The sequence below is a fragment of the Canis lupus genome, chromosome 27, assembly GCF_048164855.1.
Source record: "Canis lupus baileyi chromosome 27, mCanLup2.hap1, whole genome shotgun sequence".
NCBI lineage: Eukaryota > Metazoa > Chordata > Mammalia > Carnivora > Canidae > Canis > Canis lupus.
Window position 1 is genome coordinate 29,963,181 of NC_132864.1, and position 17,015 is coordinate 29,980,195.

The 17,015-nt window shown below is 53.8% G+C and overlaps 1 protein-coding gene across 2 annotated transcripts; it reads right to left on the reverse strand.

Annotated features, from left to right (window-relative positions):
- Window positions 1-10,848: 10,848 nt before the first annotated feature.
- Window positions 10,849-15,333, reverse strand: CASTOR1 (cytosolic arginine sensor for mTORC1 subunit 1). Of its 2 annotated transcripts, none has more exons than XM_072803208.1 (9): window positions 15,091-15,333; window positions 14,394-14,464; window positions 13,062-13,249; window positions 12,850-12,982; window positions 12,470-12,593; window positions 11,963-12,076; window positions 11,710-11,792; window positions 11,515-11,609; window positions 10,849-11,388 (listed from the first exon to the last, which is right to left on the reverse strand). In XM_072803208.1, the coding sequence occupies exons 1-9, from the start codon at window positions 15,201-15,203 to the stop codon at window positions 11,320-11,322; spliced, it is 990 nt and encodes a 329-aa protein (XP_072659309.1). In that variant the 5' UTR covers window positions 15,204-15,333; the 3' UTR covers window positions 10,849-11,319. The 2 variants fall into 2 exon arrangements, with proteins under 2 accessions (XP_072659309.1, XP_072659310.1); XM_072803209.1 differs by having other exon boundaries at window positions 14,394-14,490; window positions 15,065-15,258.
- Between the last annotated feature and the right edge of the window lie 1,682 nt (window positions 15,334-17,015).

Here is a 17,015-nt window from a genome sequence, read left to right on the forward strand (position 1 = left end):
TCCCTCTCACCAGCAGGAAGGGCTTGCAACATGCCCAGCCTTATAAATAGGCTCCCCCAACCACAGGCCCTGGGCCGTCCCCTCTTCCCGGCCCACGTCAGCTGGGTCCGCGTGATTCGGAGGGGGAAAGAGGACTGGCTTGGTTCCTCAGAACTGCTGTTCCTCTGTCTTTCCGGCCCACCCTTCGGCTGTGGGGCTCTACTGCTTTAAATGCAAGAACAGGACCTGGGGTGGCCTGGAGGATGGGCCAAAATTGGAGGCAGGAGGCCACTCATCTGGGAGAGAGACAGTGACCCTTGACCTGCTAGGGTGGAAGGTAGACACCAACCCAGATACCATTCTCAATCTACAGTGTTGACCCAGTCGCATCCTTTTTCTGAGCCTCAGTTTCCCCTGTGGACTGCAGTGGCACAATTTAATAATCAAGTGACAGACAACCCCATTTTTAAAAAAGATTTTATTTATTTATTCGTGAGAGACACAGGCAGAGAGAGAAGCAGCTTCCATGCAGGGAGCCATGTGGGACTCGATCCCAGGACTCCAGGATCACACCCTAAGCTGAAGGCAGATGCTCAAACACTGAGCCACCCAGGTGTCCCAGACAACCCTATTTATTTATTTATTTATTTATTTATTTATTTATTTATTTATTTATTTATTTATATTTTTTATTTTTTATTTTTTTGACAACCCAATTTTAAAATGGGCAAAGGAGGGGACACCTGGGTGGTTCAGTCAGTTGGGCGTCCATTCAGGTCCTGATCCCAGGATGGTAAGATCCAGCCCCACATCAGGCTCTACGCCCAGCAGGGAGTCTGCTGGTTTCTCTTTTTCTCTCTCTCTCTCACCTTCCGCCCCTCCCTCTGCTTGCATGCACAGGTACTCTCTCTCTCTCTAAAAAAATAAATAAATAAATCTTTTAAAAAATAAAATAGGGGCACCTGGTTGGTCCAGTGGTTAAACCTCCAACTCTTAGTTTTGGCTCAGGTCATGATCTCGGGTCATGAGATCAAGTGGCCTGTCAGGCTCTGTGCTCAGCGTGGCATCTGCTTACTTTTCTCTCTCCCTCTCCCTCTGCCCCTCCCCTCTGCTCGCTCTCTCTCGCATGTGCTCTCTCTCTCTCTCAAAAATAAATCTTTTTTTTTAACTCAAAAATAAATCTTTAAAAAATTAATGAAAATAAAAATAAAATGGGCAAAGGAGAAATAGATATTTCTTCAAAACAGGCAAATGATCAATAAATACATAAAAAGCTGCTCAACATCATTAGCCATCAGGAAAATGCAAAATCAAAACCACAGTGAGATACCTCTTCATACCCACTGGGGCAGTCATCATCAAAGACAGATACGACAAGTGCTGGAGAGGACATGGGAAAATCAAAACATTCACATACTGCGGGTGGGAATGCAAGATGGTGCAGCCGCTTTGAAGACAGTCTGGCAGGCCCTCAAATGCTTAAACATAGAGATGCCATACATGCAATGGTTCCACATCTACATGTACACCCAAGAGAATTGAAAACATATGTTCACACAAAAACTTGTGCACAAAATATTTATAGCAGAATTTATTCAAAAAAGCCAAAAATGTGGGAGCGACCCAAATGTCCATCGATAGAAAATGGATTTTTAAAATGTGGTCTATCCATACAATGGAATCTTATTCAGCCACAGAAAGGAATGAGGTCCCGATACATGCCACAATGTGGATGAACTTCAAAAACATGATGCTAAGTGAAAGAGACCAGTCAAAAGGCCACATGTTGTACAATTCCAGTTGTATGAAATGTCCAGACTAGGTAAATTCATAGAGACAGACAGGAGAGGAGGGGTTGCCAGGCCCTGAAGGGGTTTGAGGATAGGATTTATAGCTAATGGGCATGGGGTTTCCTTTGGGGTGATGAAAGTGTTTTTGAATTAAATAGTGGCGATGGTTGCATAATCTTCTGAGTATACTAAAACCCACTGAATTATACACTTAGAGTGAGAAATTTGATAGTATCTATTTTAAAAAATGCAGCAGCAAATGCTACCTCTAAAGGACAGTGAGCGTGTGAATAATGCAAGCAAATACCTGGCCCATAGCTAGTACTTCGTAAATACCCACCAGACACTACGGCAGACAAAGGCACACATTTGCTTATGTCATAGACTGGCTTTGAGGACGATTGGGAAAGATGTTACATAAACCCCAGGGTGAGCAAGGATCTACCAGGGCTCTCCCCGTGAGGCCAAGGAGGTCACCCTGCACTGGAGGATCCTTTGCCTTGAGACCTGACACTGAGTTCTTCCAGAACCTGGCGTGTACCCAGTGGCTCTCCCAAATTGAGTAATTGAACCCCCTTCCAAAGGCCTGAATATCTGTTCAGGGAAGCGCAGCAGAGAGAAAGGGTGAGAAAGAACTACCATCTGTTCAGGAGTCACTGTCTGCAGCAGCGGGGTTAGGTGGATGCATCTACTCTGAGGTGGGATGACCAGGAGATCATAGCACTGCTCTACTATCCTCTCTCTGGTTGGCCTAAAACAACTACCCCCTCACCATATCTTCTCTGAACCCTGGGTTCAGAGAGGGACCAGAGGGATGAACCCAGAGGGCCTAGAACCCTACAGAGCCCCATGGGGTCCTTTAATGGCTCTAAGCCCCTGAGATGTAAATAAAAACTGTAACCATTAAACGAGGATCAGGAAGCCTGATGGAATCCTGACTTTTCTCATGATAACAACATACAATGCCTATTTTGAAACATTACATTCTTGCCAAAAATGTTTTGGTGCTTCAGGCATGTGCTGTTTGCCCAGTGGTAATAATCAGACATGTTTCTGGAGCTCTCCTGTGTGCGAGATCAGTTCTGAGCATCTACTACAGGCTGGCTCTGGGAATCTTCCATCCCATCCTCAGAGAGATCACTGTCTCCATCCCGTAGTTGGGGAAGGCCTGAGAGCTGGGGCACTTGGCAGGAGGTCACACAGCTGGAAGTGAGCAAAGGCAAGTTTGAGCTCAGGCAGCTGTCCTAGGGCCACATGACTAGCCAGCACACCACATGCACGGCGGCTTGCCTAGAACTGATACAGCCACATGGCTCAAAAAACTTGCAATGGCTTTCCCAGTGGGAAGATGGAGATCAACTCCATCAAGGGCCAGCCAGGGAGTGATGGCGGGGTGTGTGTATGTGTGTGTGTGTGTGTGTGTGTGTGTGTGTGTGAGAGAGAGAGAGAGAGAGAGAGAGAGAGAATTTCTACAGGTCTGAAAGAAAATGCCAGTCTAACTGGCAGAAATGCAGGAAAGAGATGTTACAAATTCCAAGTGGAGGGAATTGCATGAGGTGCCGAGCAAGCAAGACTGCAGAGGTCTAATTGAGAGAAGAGCAAGTCTGGCTGGAACTCTAACAGAGAAGAAGCCAGGCAAGAAGGAAATGGAGCCACCCACAAAATGGCTTTCCTGCCATTGCAGCCCCTCTTGGGGGGCTTGTGCAACACAGCCTGGTGCCATCCTCTTGCTTAAAACACTTCCCTGGCTTCACATTGATGTTCAGTAAGGCCAAGGTCATTACCACACCTACCAGGCCCTGTCCACCTCCCCAGGCTCACCCACACCTCTCTAGCCCATTGCCTTCTCTGACCTTCCTCAGTCCCTCAGGGGAGCAGAGCTCTCACCCCATGGCCTTTGCATATGCTGTTCCCCCTGCCTGAATCTCTTCCTACTGAATGAACTGTCACCCAGACATCAAGGTCCAGTCCAAGCTTCACTTCTTCAGGGAAGCCTACACTGACTTTCCTCCCCCCAGGCTGATCCCTGCCCCTCCCACTCAAAATTCCAAGAGGGTGTGTGCTGTGGTTCTGGCTCCCCATTGCATCTCCAGGACACAGCACAGACCATGTAATATAGTAGGTGCTCCACAAATCCTTAGTGACTGGATGAAAGCATGGCCGTAACAGATGTGGCCATCTGTAGAAGCCTCAGGAAAGGTCAGCCGTGACTCCCAGGCTGTGGAACCCAGATGTATGCCTTTGCCACCTAGTGTACCTGCAGCCAGGCCTCTGGAAGTACAGGCCAAACTCATGCTGGGCAGGAACAGGTTCTCTTAGAGCTTTTCTCATGACTTCTCTTGGTCACCTTTCCCCAGGGAAATCAGATTTATATCACTCACAATACACCAAAGCACGTGATCTGTTTTAGGAAGCCTTGATTTTAAAGACGCTGACTTTTTCCTTTATGATATTTTGTTAAGTGAATTCAATTCTTTCACCCACTGCAGATTTCAACACTTTCCTGGAAAAAGAACTGAAAAAGAAAAAGACAAGGCATTTCTCCTACTTCCTTTAAAGAATTCACTTCAGAATGAATTCCACATAAGCAGCACCTGACAGCCTCATAGAAAGGGGCCCGTCTTCACTAAAGCAGACAATCCCATATTTTGCAAAACTGGGCAAATCCTGTGGTGACTTTCTGGTCCCTCATTCAACACATATTTAAGTAATTCACTGTATGTGTCAGAGGCACCAGGCTAAGTATGGGGCATAGATCAGCAAGAAAGATTAGGCATACAGGTAAGTGACTTTGTTGTGAATGCCTTTTTCTATCTAGGTCTTGAAGGGTGAATAAACACATAAGTCAATATCCTACATGTCGAGGGCCTAGAAACTCACCTTTTGTCAGCCTGTTCATTTCTCATCCCAGGCCCATAGTGGGGAATGCCCAACCCAGCCTGGCCTTCATGGTACCCTGCAGTCTAGCACTGTACCTGCGATCTGAGCAGAACCAAGCCGAGTCCTTTCCCAAGACTGATGTCAGACTCAAGAGACAGGCCTTCCTTACATGGCTCAGGGTTTCTGAGCTGGGATGTTGCTGGTCTGGCGCTGTGAAAAGTCACTTCAGCTCCGTGGGGTGGGATGCAGTCCTGTCCAGTGGGTGAGAATATGGCCAGCACAGCCACAGAGGCCAAGCAACTTCTCTAGCCCCTGATCTCTCTGCTTGAAGCCAGAACCAACCCCATGGTTAGTCCCAGCTACACAGGACAATGATGTCAGCCCATTTTCTGCTAGTTGAGCTAGTTTCCTGGCACTTGCAGTGGGGAGTCCTTTGTCCTGTACCAGTATGAGGATGGAAGCCAGAGGGGTGGAGGGTATCCAGGGAGGAAGTGGGATGGGTTTGGAGCCTTCTCTTGGTGCCAGCTGCTGCAAAAGCTCAGAACCTTTGCTCAGCAGAGAAAGCAACTCGAGGAAAATGGGAGGAACCAGCCAGGGTCCCCATAGGGCTGTCTACAAATGACAGCCCTGGTCTGGAGGGGAAGTCCAGACACAGAGGTAGGACTCGATAGCAGGAATGCCTAGAGGAAATGACCTGGGACAAGTGCTGTGGAAGACCTGCTACCTTCCCCTTCTTATTCTTGGAGAAATGCTAAGGAAACTTGGGGTGTTTATCTTGATAAGAAAAAAAGAAACAGATCCTGCAGCTCCAAGGAGAGAAAAGGCCATCAAAGCTTACTCTGTCCAAAGGCCTACTGGTGTACATTCGATGCCAGCTGGGGCCAGGTGAGCCCTGTCCACAGAACAAGCATGTTAGGAAGGAAGAGAAGCAGAATATGGCAGTAAACATAAATATTGGGTGCCCCCACAGCCAAGAAGGCAGAGCTTAATAGCCAAAAGGTGGGAACCCAAATGTCCATCAACAGATAATGAACTAAAAAAAAGTGGTTATGTCCATACAATGGAATGTTATTCAGCCACAAAAAGGAATGAAGTACTGATACTTGCTACCGCCTAGATACACCTCAAAAACATTAGGGTGAGTCAAACAAGTGAGAAGCCAAAAGTCACATATTGTATAATTCTGTCTATGTGAAATGTCCAGAATAGAGAAATCCACAGAGATAGAAGGCAGATTGGCAGTTGTCAGGGGCTGGTGGGAAAGGGAATGAAGAATGACTATTGATTGACGGGTATGGGGTTCCCTTTTGGGGTGACAAAACATTCTAGAACTCCACAGGTAGTGGTTGCGCAACATTATGAATGTGCTAAATGTCACTGAGGTATTCAGTTTAAAATGGTCAGTTATGGATTACATGACTTTCACCTCAATTTTAAAAAATATATTTTTAAAGATTTTATTTATTCATGAGAGAGGCAGAGACAGAGGCAGAGGGAGAAGCAGGCTCCCTCTGAGGAGCCTGATGTGGGACTCAATCCCAGGACTCCAGGATCATGCCCCGAGCTGAAGGCAGATGTTCAACCTCTCAGCCACCCAGGAGTCCCCCAACAACAAAAACAACAAAAAAATTTTTTTAAGGCAGAGCTTAAAAACAGGGCAATGCCAGGAAAACCAAGGGGCTGGAAAGCAGTGAGTCAGCTATAAGGGAGCAGGAGAGAGTCAGAGGCCTCCCACAGCCCCTCCTGTTACTGCCTAGTTAGCACCTGTCCGAGAGCTCTTGTTTGTTGACTTAGAGAAGGCTCACCTCCACTTAAAAGGCCAGGGGCAGGGACATCTGGGTGGCTCAGGGGTTGAGCATCTGCCTTTGGCCCAGGGTGTGGTCCTGGAGACCCAGGATTGAGTCCCACATCAGGCTTCCTGCATGGAGCCTGCTTCTCCCTGTGCCTATGTCTCTGCCCCTGTGTGTGTGTGTGTGTGTGTCTCTCATGAATAAATACATTTAAAATCTTTAAAAAAAAAAAAAAAAAAAAGGCCAGGGCATGCCAGCTCAGGACAGGGTCTGGCAGCTGTCCCAGGGAAGCTCCCAGCTTTGGGGGAGACCAAGTCTAGAGCAAGGCACTGCACAGCACAGCAGTCGGGAGAGCTGATGCAGCCAGGAGGTCTCAAAGGCAGACCTCTGGAGCAAGGATCAGGAAGGGGACACATTAAGATTTTGCTTGGGAAAATTCACTTGTGCAGCCAGATGACAGGGAGACCAGTAGGAAGTCTGTGGAAGCTCAGGGGAGGATTTCTGTGGACTGAATCAGGGCCCTGGGAAGAGGATGGAGAGGCTGGGAAGCTGATGGGTGGGAGGGGGAGTGTGGATTTCTCTGGGTCATGGCGGAAGGCCGGACTGAGAGGCAAAAAGCCAGGCTGGGCTTGCTTCTGGCTGCAGACAGAAGAGGAGGGACAGAGGAGGAGTGGGCAGAGAGGTAGGAGGGAGACTGGGGAGGCTGAGGCTGCTGGGGCAGAGAATGAAGGTCGAGGGGTGGAGTTGGGGAGTACCCAGCACCGCCCATCAGACCCCCAGTGACTACTGGAAGCTGGGCCTCCTGAGATTAGGAAAAGGCAGGAAGGCCTGAGAGGCTGTGGGTCCAGAGAAGGAAAGTGGACAGGAGGGTCCCCTCGTACACATATGTGAGCACAAAAACACAAGATGCAGATGCACGTACCGGTACACACGGACATACAGAAGCAGACCTACAGAAACCAGTACCACAAATGTTCACATGTGCACATGCAGGCCCAAATGCACTTCAGCCATACATCCCCGGGACACGTGCAGAAACGGAGCCAGATGCACACCTGATGTTCATACAAAATTGGATGCATGGATGGCCATACAGCACAAGTACACACCAGGACACACACATGTGGACAGACATACACACTTTCTAGCCAAAACAGGCTCGTCTGTAGAGATGCACACAGAGGTCTATTCTGACTACAAGTGTGGATACCCACATAGCACCATGATCAACTCCCTCCCCAAGAAGGAAGCTCTGGGCAGCCCCATGTGAGGCACCGTCGGCTCTAGAACCCCAGAACCAGGGCCTGCCTGGGAAAGTGAGACAAACCATGGCCATTGCAACACACCCCCTGGGCCCAGCCCAGGGTCAGGAAAGAGCCAGGGGCCAGGCCTCACGTGCCTGCCCACACATTCGCTGCCACCAGCAGACACCCAGCCACCGACGCAGACAGCTGGGATTGCGAGGAATCTTGCAAAATCATCCCTATACCTTAGGGTTCAGCTAGTGTCCCTTCCCCCAGGGGACCTCCCGAGGCTATGGCCGTTTTTTTTAAGATGTTATTTATTGATTCATGAGAGACACAGAAAGAGAGGCAGAGACACAGGCAGAGGGAGGTGAAGCAGGCTCCATGGAAGGAGCCTGATGCGGGACTCAATCCCGGGGAATCCGGGATCACGCCCTGAGTCAAAGGCAGACACTCAACCGCTGAGTCACCCAGGCGTCCCTATGGCCCCAGTTTTAACCTTTTTGAATTCTGGTTTTACCACATCCAGCTTTGTGACCCCGGGCAAGTCACTTCACTTCTCTTCCCCTTATGTAAAGGAGGGGGGATGGATAATGAGAACGTGTGTTGAATATGTGAATTAATGGAGAACATCTCCCACCTTTTGCACAGAGCAGGGAATCAGCTTCTCTGTACTCGCAGTCAGCTAGCTGCCAATGGGGCTGCCCTCCTGTCTCCTGCTTGGTCCCTTCCCACCAGGTGGGATCTTGGGGCCAGGTGGGACATCTGAGAGGGTTATGGGTTTATTCTCCCTTCCACACAGGACCAAGAAAACAGCTTTTGGAGCAACTTGGCAACAAGCTTGGGACCATACAGACTTGCCTGGCAGGGGTGGGGATGAGAACTTTGAACACTGAATTTCTGCTCAAATAACTTCAAGGAGGACTTACAAGGTCATTTCCACTGTTTGGGCAGGTAAAATCTGAGGGTGGAAACAAGCCACTGACTGACCCGTCTGAGCTTTCCTCATCTCCTGTCCCCACCCATCCAAGAATAACCCCTCTCCCGACCCCCAGGTGCACATCCTCCCAGCAGACGCCAGACACTGGGCTGGCAGTCTGAGGGCTGAGAGCACCTTCCTAGTCCCCAAGGGACTGTGGACAGGGCCTTCCTCAGGCACAGACTGCCATCTTTATGAGGATAGGCACACAGGCTCTGCAGTCTGGGGCCTTTATCCTAGCACTCAGGAATGGCTGTGCTGATGTAGACAAGTGAATGGGGGCACCCATGACTGGAAGGACAAGGATGTGGACTGTGCTCTAGTGAGCACCCCAACCTCCGTTATAAAGGACCCAAGCTGAGCCCAGGTCCAGGCCTGGGCTAACCAGACTGGCTTCCTTTGTTCTAGAACTCTCTAGGGACCCGGGTGGGTCAAAGAGGTGATTCTGTGAGCCCCTACCTCAACCTGGGACAGCTTAAAGCCTATCTGATGGCATCCAGAGCATCAGCCACATGTGAGGTCCAGGGTCATGTCCCCCTCTCAGGTGAGTGTGCCCCAGTCACCTCCCAAACCCTGGCTCACCCCAGGTGGGTCCTGGTATCCCTGGCAATCCCAGAGCAGATCTCTTCATTTATAACCTCTTGAAGGCCAAGCTGACCCAGTGACCCCCAAGGACCCTAATGCCCTGGGAATAAAACCCTCCACCAAGACCCACACACATGTGGCAAAGAGACACACATGGGCTCTAGGCCTGGCTCTAAGTCAGACTACCCAGGGGGGCCCCTTCCCCAGGCCAGTCCTGTGGGCAGTACAAGAACTAACTGCTGCCAGATTAGGACCTGGTTTGAAGGACTGGGCAAAGCCCTAATGTACCTGGAAAGCCATGATAATAGAAACATCTAAATCAGGCAGTGACTCACAAGCAGACAGATGGACAGACCCCTCCACCCCCCGTCCCCCAAAGATGAATGTGGGGCCCAGGAGCTCTCAGGTCAGGAGCCCCAAGGATTCTGGTTCTAAAGCCCCTACTCAGCCCGAACATCCTCTGACCCAGGGTCCAGGCTGTGCCCTCCAGAGGGAGGCCAGAACTCCTCACTCCACCCCCTGACATCAAAATACAAAGCAATGCCCCTTTCCAGTGTCAAAAAGTAGAGGGGTCCTAAAAAAGCTGCCTCCTAGATCTTGATACATGTGAAGAAATGGAGTCTGAAGGGAAGGGGCAGGCCAAGTGTCCCCGACCACTCACTCACCGGGCTGGGCTGTGCGTTCTGCTCCTGTGATCTGCAGCCCCTTGGGTTCCCAGGGGCAGGGCGGGCACACTGCCAGAAGCCTGGCCCCCTTTCTGCCTTTTCTGGGGAGACACTGTGACCTCTAAATACGCCGAAGTCACACCCTTCTTCCTTTCCTGAATGTGGGTGGGTCTGGGCTGAGGGTACCTGATAACCTCCCCAGCACATCTCTAGGGTCCCATCTGGCCCACAGTGGAAGCCCGGTATCATGGAGCAATGAAGCAGCCCCTCTGTGACAGGAGACCCAGGCCCACATGTGCTAAGTCTCTGGACCAGGAAGGCAGCCTCTGAAGGCAGAGTGGGTTCCAGGTGGCCTCCAGGCCCCTGTCCTGGCCAGGGGAAGCCCAGTGCCTGGACTCTCAGGTCTCCACTCTGGCTGGCCCCCTCTTCCTACTACTCCAGGAGAGCCGTGGTGACAAGAACTAACTGATCTCTTGGCCAACAGGGACTCCTGTGAGGGACCTCCAGGACTCAGGCATTGTCCAAAAGCAGGCAGGCAGCAGCCTGGAAGAAGTGTGCTTTGGAGCCCTCCTTGAGGGGTTTCACAACAGGCCAGTCACACCCAAGGTGGCAGGAAAGGCTGGGAAGCGGGGAGGATCTATCTCTAGGTGAGAGGGTCTCAGAGTCTCTAACCATGTTCAGAACTTTCTGGGCTATTCCAGAAGCAGCAAGGAAGGAAGGAAGAGGATGGGCTTCAGAGGCAGGTAGCCCTGCATGGGAATAAGTCACTTCACTTCTCAAAGGTTCAGTTCTCCCTGAGGTGAGAATTGAGTTAGGTGAGCCCAGCCAGAGTCAGGTACATAGGGACAGACCCAGACTTCAGGTAGAGGGGCTGGGAGCAGCAGCAGAGCAGCCCTGTCTGAGCTCAGACAACCCCTATAGACCACAGCCCAACCCTTTAGAACTACAAGCCCTTTATTAACAAGTCAATAAAAAAGGGAGAAAGATGTAAAAATACTTTTCTTGGAGGCCCCCTGAGGGGCAGGCACTGTCAGAACTCACCTGGCCAGGGAAGGCAACCCAGCCAGAGGCAGAACGGAGATAAGGACCCTGTCCAGGGAGTGGCTGGCCCAGGGTGCTGAGAGGGGATGGCTCGGGCCTCAGGCAGGGAATGTGCAAACACTGAGGCCGCGCAGGGAGTGATGGGGTGAGGGGTTCCCGGAGGAAAGCCCAGAGCACCGTGTTCCCCTGCGTGGGCAGACACGCATGTCCACGTGAGAGCCGGTGCCTGCACGCAGCTTATATACAGAGAGCAGAAGGAGAGGGTCCCCCGGCAGGAATGGGGGTGGGGAAGGCTCATCCCAGAGCTCGAGGAAATAGCTTAGAGAAGTCTCTGGAAGCCTGGGGTGAAGGGAGAGTGTGGAGGCCTCAGGAGCTCTGGCCATCCTGCCGTCGCTGAAGGACCTCAATGACACTGTTGATGCCATCCTCAGGCACCTGTGGGCAGGTGGGTAGAGGGAGGGATCAGGGCCATGTCAACTTCCTGGACTACATTCTGCACCCTCCCCCTCCCACCCTCCGGGGCCTCATTGTCCTTCCAGGAGCCCACCCCACGGTGCTTACCAAGGCATGGTCAAAGTTGAAGGTGCTAATGTAATAGGCAGAGATGTCGGCTGCAGCCAGGGGGCCTGCAATCTGGGCCACGATCCCACACTCATCTGAGGGTTGGGGCAGGGGGAAGGAGTCCATGTACATCATCCTGGTCACCCCCTTCGCAGATCTTCCCCAAGTCCCCAACACACAAGAAGCAGCCCTTACCAAAGCCCAAGGGCTGTCCACCAATGCGCACCATCCTCCACAGCTCTCCTGAGGAGCTGGTTAGCAGGAGGTCACTGGGGAATCTGGAAAGGCAGGTGGGTAGTGGGCAGGGCACCCACCCATCCCCTCCCTGCCCCAATGTGAGCCCCTGGAAGCAGGCTGACCTAGTGACCTCAGAGTCTGATGCTCCATTTCCTCCCTCCCTAGGGCTGGCCTTGGGATCTGTGGTACCTGGGGCTCAGGAGTCACATACTTTTTCTGCGTCTCAGCGTCCATGACGATGGAGATGTAGCCCTCAATGAGGGAGAAGGCAAAGAATGTAATGGAGCTGGGTCCAGTACCACCAGAGGCTGCCTCCTTGGGGGCACTAGAAAAGAACAGGAGGCTCAAGTGCTCTTCGGGGTACCCAGCCCACTGCATCTCCTCCCATCTCTGGGCCACTTTCCTCCCCTGTCTGAGGGCCCTGATACCCTGATGGGGATTGGACAGGGGTGGGAGGGGACGATGAATCTTGCTTGTTTCAAAGATGCTGGACCCCAGGACTGATAGAGGGTCCGACCTAAGGCCTGGGTCAGGGGTGTCTCAGCTTACACTACAGGAAAGGGTTGCAGCTGTGGCATTGGGATCTTCCCTGAACATCAGTGAGGGGCACATGGGTATCACAGGCTGCCAGGAACCCAAGATACAGAACAGGGCACGAGTTACAGAACAAGCAGAAGGTGGTAGGCATAGGGAGCAACGGCATGAGAACACAGCTCACCTGTAGGAGTAGAAGAGGACATCGATGAGCGTGGTAGCGATGGCTGGCAGTGTCTCAGGGTCCAATGTGAGGACACAGAAGCGGTTCTGTGGGCTCTGGATGGGATGCACCGTGGGACTGGGCCCTGGGAGGAGGGACCAGGCAGAGAACTACTGTTAGGGCGACTGTGGGCTGGGGCGCCCCCTGGTGGCCAGATAGGGAGGGGCCTGGGTGGAGGGTAGGGTCCTGCTCTACAGGAACCCTCTTCTCCACCACATCTCCCTATCTTGTGAGGCAGTCTGTGTCAGCCGGTATCCCCACGTCCACAGACCAGCTCTCATAAGGGAAGGGCCCCCGTGGGAAGAGGCCCTGCCTAGGTCTGGGTGTGAGGGTAGCCTCACCATGCTGCGAACGGGGAAAGCCATTGCTGGAATCATCCCTGGCAACAGGCACAGGCTCCCCGCCCACTTCCCGGTAAATGTCGAACTCCTGGGATAGCGTGTGGATCACCACGGACAGGTCCTGTTCCCGCACCTGGACCAAAAGAGGAGGATGTAACACGAGTCCCCAGGCACCCATGCCCACCCTGCCCCGGAGCCTGCAGAAAACTCACCAGGATGAAGTCCGTTTGGTAAGTGGACAGCATCAGGACAGACACATGGTGCTCTGCCAGTGGTGCAATGACCGAGCGGGCAATTTTGGTGACTCCGGCAGCCTGCACGGTTGCACCACTGTGAGATGACACGTTCAGCACCAGCCATGTGGCCTCAGCCACTTGAAGGAACTCAGATGGGGGTAGCTCTGTGAGCAGGAAGTATATACCAGGTCAGGGCCTACTGGGCTGGCCCCTGCCCCTTGGCTTCCCTGTCTGTCCAGGAATTGGGGGTGGGGGGGTTCTACGAAGGTAATGGCAGGTCTGGAGACTGGGGCTGTCTCCCTCTCCCAAGTTCTGCTCCTGAGCTGCATGTATGCAAGAACTGAGAAGTGCTTCAGGTGCTGGCCTGCTAGGGATGGAAACTTCCCAGTTAAGACTGGAGCTCCAGAGTCAGACAGACCTGGGTTCAAATCCCGGCTTCACCATTTACTTGCTGTTGACCCGAGGTCAATGATTTAACCTCCCAGATCTCAGTTTCCTCATCAGTAAAATGGGATTGAGAGTATACACCTCATGATAGCTTTTCTTAGACTAACAGAGGTTTTATACCATGTGGCACCAGCAGGGGGCGCCAACAAACCAGGTTGGCTGAAGGAAGCCTTTCTCCCTTAGCCGACCCAGACTTTACTGCAGTACAAACGGGGAAACTAAAGTCTAAAAGGCTGCAGTGAAGTATGGGCCGAGCCTCAGTTTCGTGGTCTGCGACTCCAGGCCTGTGAAGAGGGGTCAGGCTGGCAGGAGTAGGAGCCAGATGTCAGCTTCAGGGACCAGGGAGAAAACAGGCTGGTGTCCAGGCCACAGCAGCAGCCAGGAGGCCCCCCAGGTCCTGGACATGGGCTGGCTGCCTGCTCCTGCACTCCTTTTCCAACCCTCAGACTCCTGGAGTTCCCAGACCAGCCAGGGAGGGGGTGACCGGCACCAGAGAGATAAGTGCAGGGAGAAATAATGGCCAGGGGGAATATAACTGCAATAGGAACCTCTGATTCTTGCCCTAAACTGGCCCTGCAACTGGCCTGAGGCTGCCAAGTGCCCTTCACAGCCCTGTCTATAAAGTTTTCATGGGACCCTATGATCAGAACCACAACTATACCCATTTTACGTAAGAGGAAACAAACAATTCAGTGGGAGGAAATGACTTGCTCAAGGGCACACAGCCAGTGTGCAGTGGAGGCGAATTCGAACCCAGACCCATCTGCTTTCAAGGCTCCAGCTCTTGGGACTTTGGATTCCAGGATCTAGTGAGAATCGCAAAGAGGGGAGCACGCCACCCTTCCCCGGCCCAGCCCCCACCTTTGAAGCCCTCCTCGTCCACCATGAGCGTGTAATCCTCGGGGGTCTCCGTCAGGCTGAAGAACTTGCACCTGGAGGCGGGGGGAGCATCTTCAGCCTGGGTTGGGCGGAAGGGGCGTGCAGGACTTCGCTCCAGGCGCCCGGAAAGACCCCTGCAGGACGCCTCCCTGCCCCCTCGAGCCTCAGTTTTCTCCCCGGGCCAGTGGGGCGTGGGCTTCAACACCGGAATCACGAACTGTTTTTCGCCTCCCGACCTCTGCGGGAGCTCCCGACCCTCGGTTCCCGGAAGGAGAAGAGGCTCGCCCGCGGCTACGCCCCCGTAGCCCCCGGGAGCATCGGACTTTGGGCGCCCTAGACCAGCCCCTCTGACCCGACGGGAGGGCGTCTGGAAGAAGCTCCCCGCAGTCGCCAGGAAGGAATTGCCCCCATTTGACACCACTTGGAGTTAGGCATTGCTCACCCAGGTTGTTTGCGCCGTAACTGGCTCTGGGACGGCGCCTCACAGGGCCGGATAGGCGGCGGTCCCGGGGAGGGTAGGCCCAAGCCGGATGGCGGCCTCGGGGGGGCGGGGGGGCTTAGGGAGAAGGGCCCTCCCCGACCGCTCCCGCTCTCCCCGCGGCGACGTGAATCTCCCGACCCCGTCCCAGAGCAACAGCGGAGCCCACCCCCACCTGTGCCCCCGAACCCGGGCGCGCACCGGCTGCGGCGGGGCAGGAAGAGCAGCTTGATGAGCGGGTGAGTGTAGAGCCAGAGACCTGGGCGGGCGAGGCTCAGCACCCGCACCCGGTGCTCTAGGATGTGCAGCTCCATCACGGTCCGCGCGGACCCGACCCCGCCGCCAACCAGACCCAGGCCGCCGCCGGGGGCGGGGCGGGGGGGCGGTGCCGGGGGCTTAAAGGAGCCGCTGTGTGGCCGCGTCCACGCCGCCCGCTACGCTGCAGACCCTCCCAACCCCATGCCGCGTCCAGTTCCCTGACGGCCACGCCCCGACGGACGGACGGCCTATCCAGAGTGGCCACGCCTCCTTCCCAAGGCCAGAGCCTCAATCCTCACGTTCCTGCCCGCCGAGCCCGCCCCTGGTGACTCCGCCCCCTCAGCCTTGCTCGGGGGAATCACGGGCTGATCCCACCCCGGGGGGTCCTTCAGGCCCCGCCCATGCCGCGCCCCCTCCCCGGGCTCCGCTTTTTCCGCGGGTCGCCTTCCTCGCTAGGGTCCGAAGCAGGAGGGAGGTCTTGGAATTGTTTCTGTCCTTCAGGCCCCCATATATAGGTCTAATAATTGATAACCTTGAAGCTCCAAAGGGCTGCGAGGCGAACCGGGGCTCAGCTGGAACCAGAGTGCTGCCCAGAAAACCCTGGAGCATGGAGGGGTAGGCTGTGCAGCCCCCGTGATGCTCAGATTCTCTCCCGACCAAGGGCCCTGCCGCCTTTCTCCCCCCCTTCTCCTTATGGAGGAAGAAGGCGCTTACACACTAGGGTACAGATTTGGGGAGGGCCAGCCACTTATATCTGAGCAACATACTGTGGGGTAGGGGAATGAAGGTGGTCAGGCTTATGGCTTGAGACCCTTCAAGACTAAGTGCTTAGGCCAGGGATGCTCAAGGCTGACTTCTGGGGACAGGCCCATGTGTCTGGGGCTCACTGGGTACTCAGATCTCAGACCTGAGACTTGAGCCCTGTTGAAGCCTCCCAAAGCCTGCAGCCTCTTAGCAGAACCCAGTTGGCCTGAGCACATGTAAGCTTGCTTCATGCCCATGGAGGCCCTGGGCATTGGCAAATGCCCCAGATCTGAGGCTTATAAGACCAACTTGGGCTCATTTCAACATTAGAATTGGGTTCTGCTCAGTTTTAAGCAGATAATCAGCACACCTAGGCTGGTCCTGTAGCAGGACAGAGCATGCTCTGGGGGGCCCTTGTCTGGCCTGAGCATCCTCAGGCTTCAGATCTGAGGCTTTGAACCAAACAGGTTAAAGCCGGCCTCAGGCCTGACTGGGACCCAGCAGGCCTACACAAGCCTCCTGCCTGCTCAGAAACCTCTACTGTAGGCGGGTGGAAGCTGGGCAGCACCCTCCCTCCCTGGCCTCTCTGGCTCAAGGAACACTGCAGCTGCCACATCCTGGCCTGTCCCCTGGAGAGCCAGGGGGAGGGGAGTGTCCTCAAAGCCTCTCGTGGCAGGTATAAATGGGGTGGGAAACCACAGAGGTGAGGGGTAGAAGGCAGGAAGTGGGTAGCCTGCCCTGATAGACTCACATGACACTTGACCTCCCTAGGCCTCAGTATCCCCAGATGTATCATGACAGGGTGTTCCAGGCCCAGGCCCTGTGATGCCTGAAAACTCCTAGGGAGGCTCTACTCCTCCCTCTCCCACTCCCTCCCACCATGGCCCAGCCCAGCTTGGTAGCCTGCCAGGAACAGCCGCTATTGTTTGACTGGAAAAGCTGCTTCCTCAGCAGAAGGGGGGCCTTTCCCAGGGACACCGTGTCCTTACCCTTGACAGTCATCAGGTCGTGACCATAGTGCCTGCCTGGGCCCTCAGTGGCATTGCCAGATCACCAGGCACCCTGGTCACAGGGGGCTCTAGGTGCAAATTGACCAGCTTCATCTTTCCCATTCAGCTCCTCTG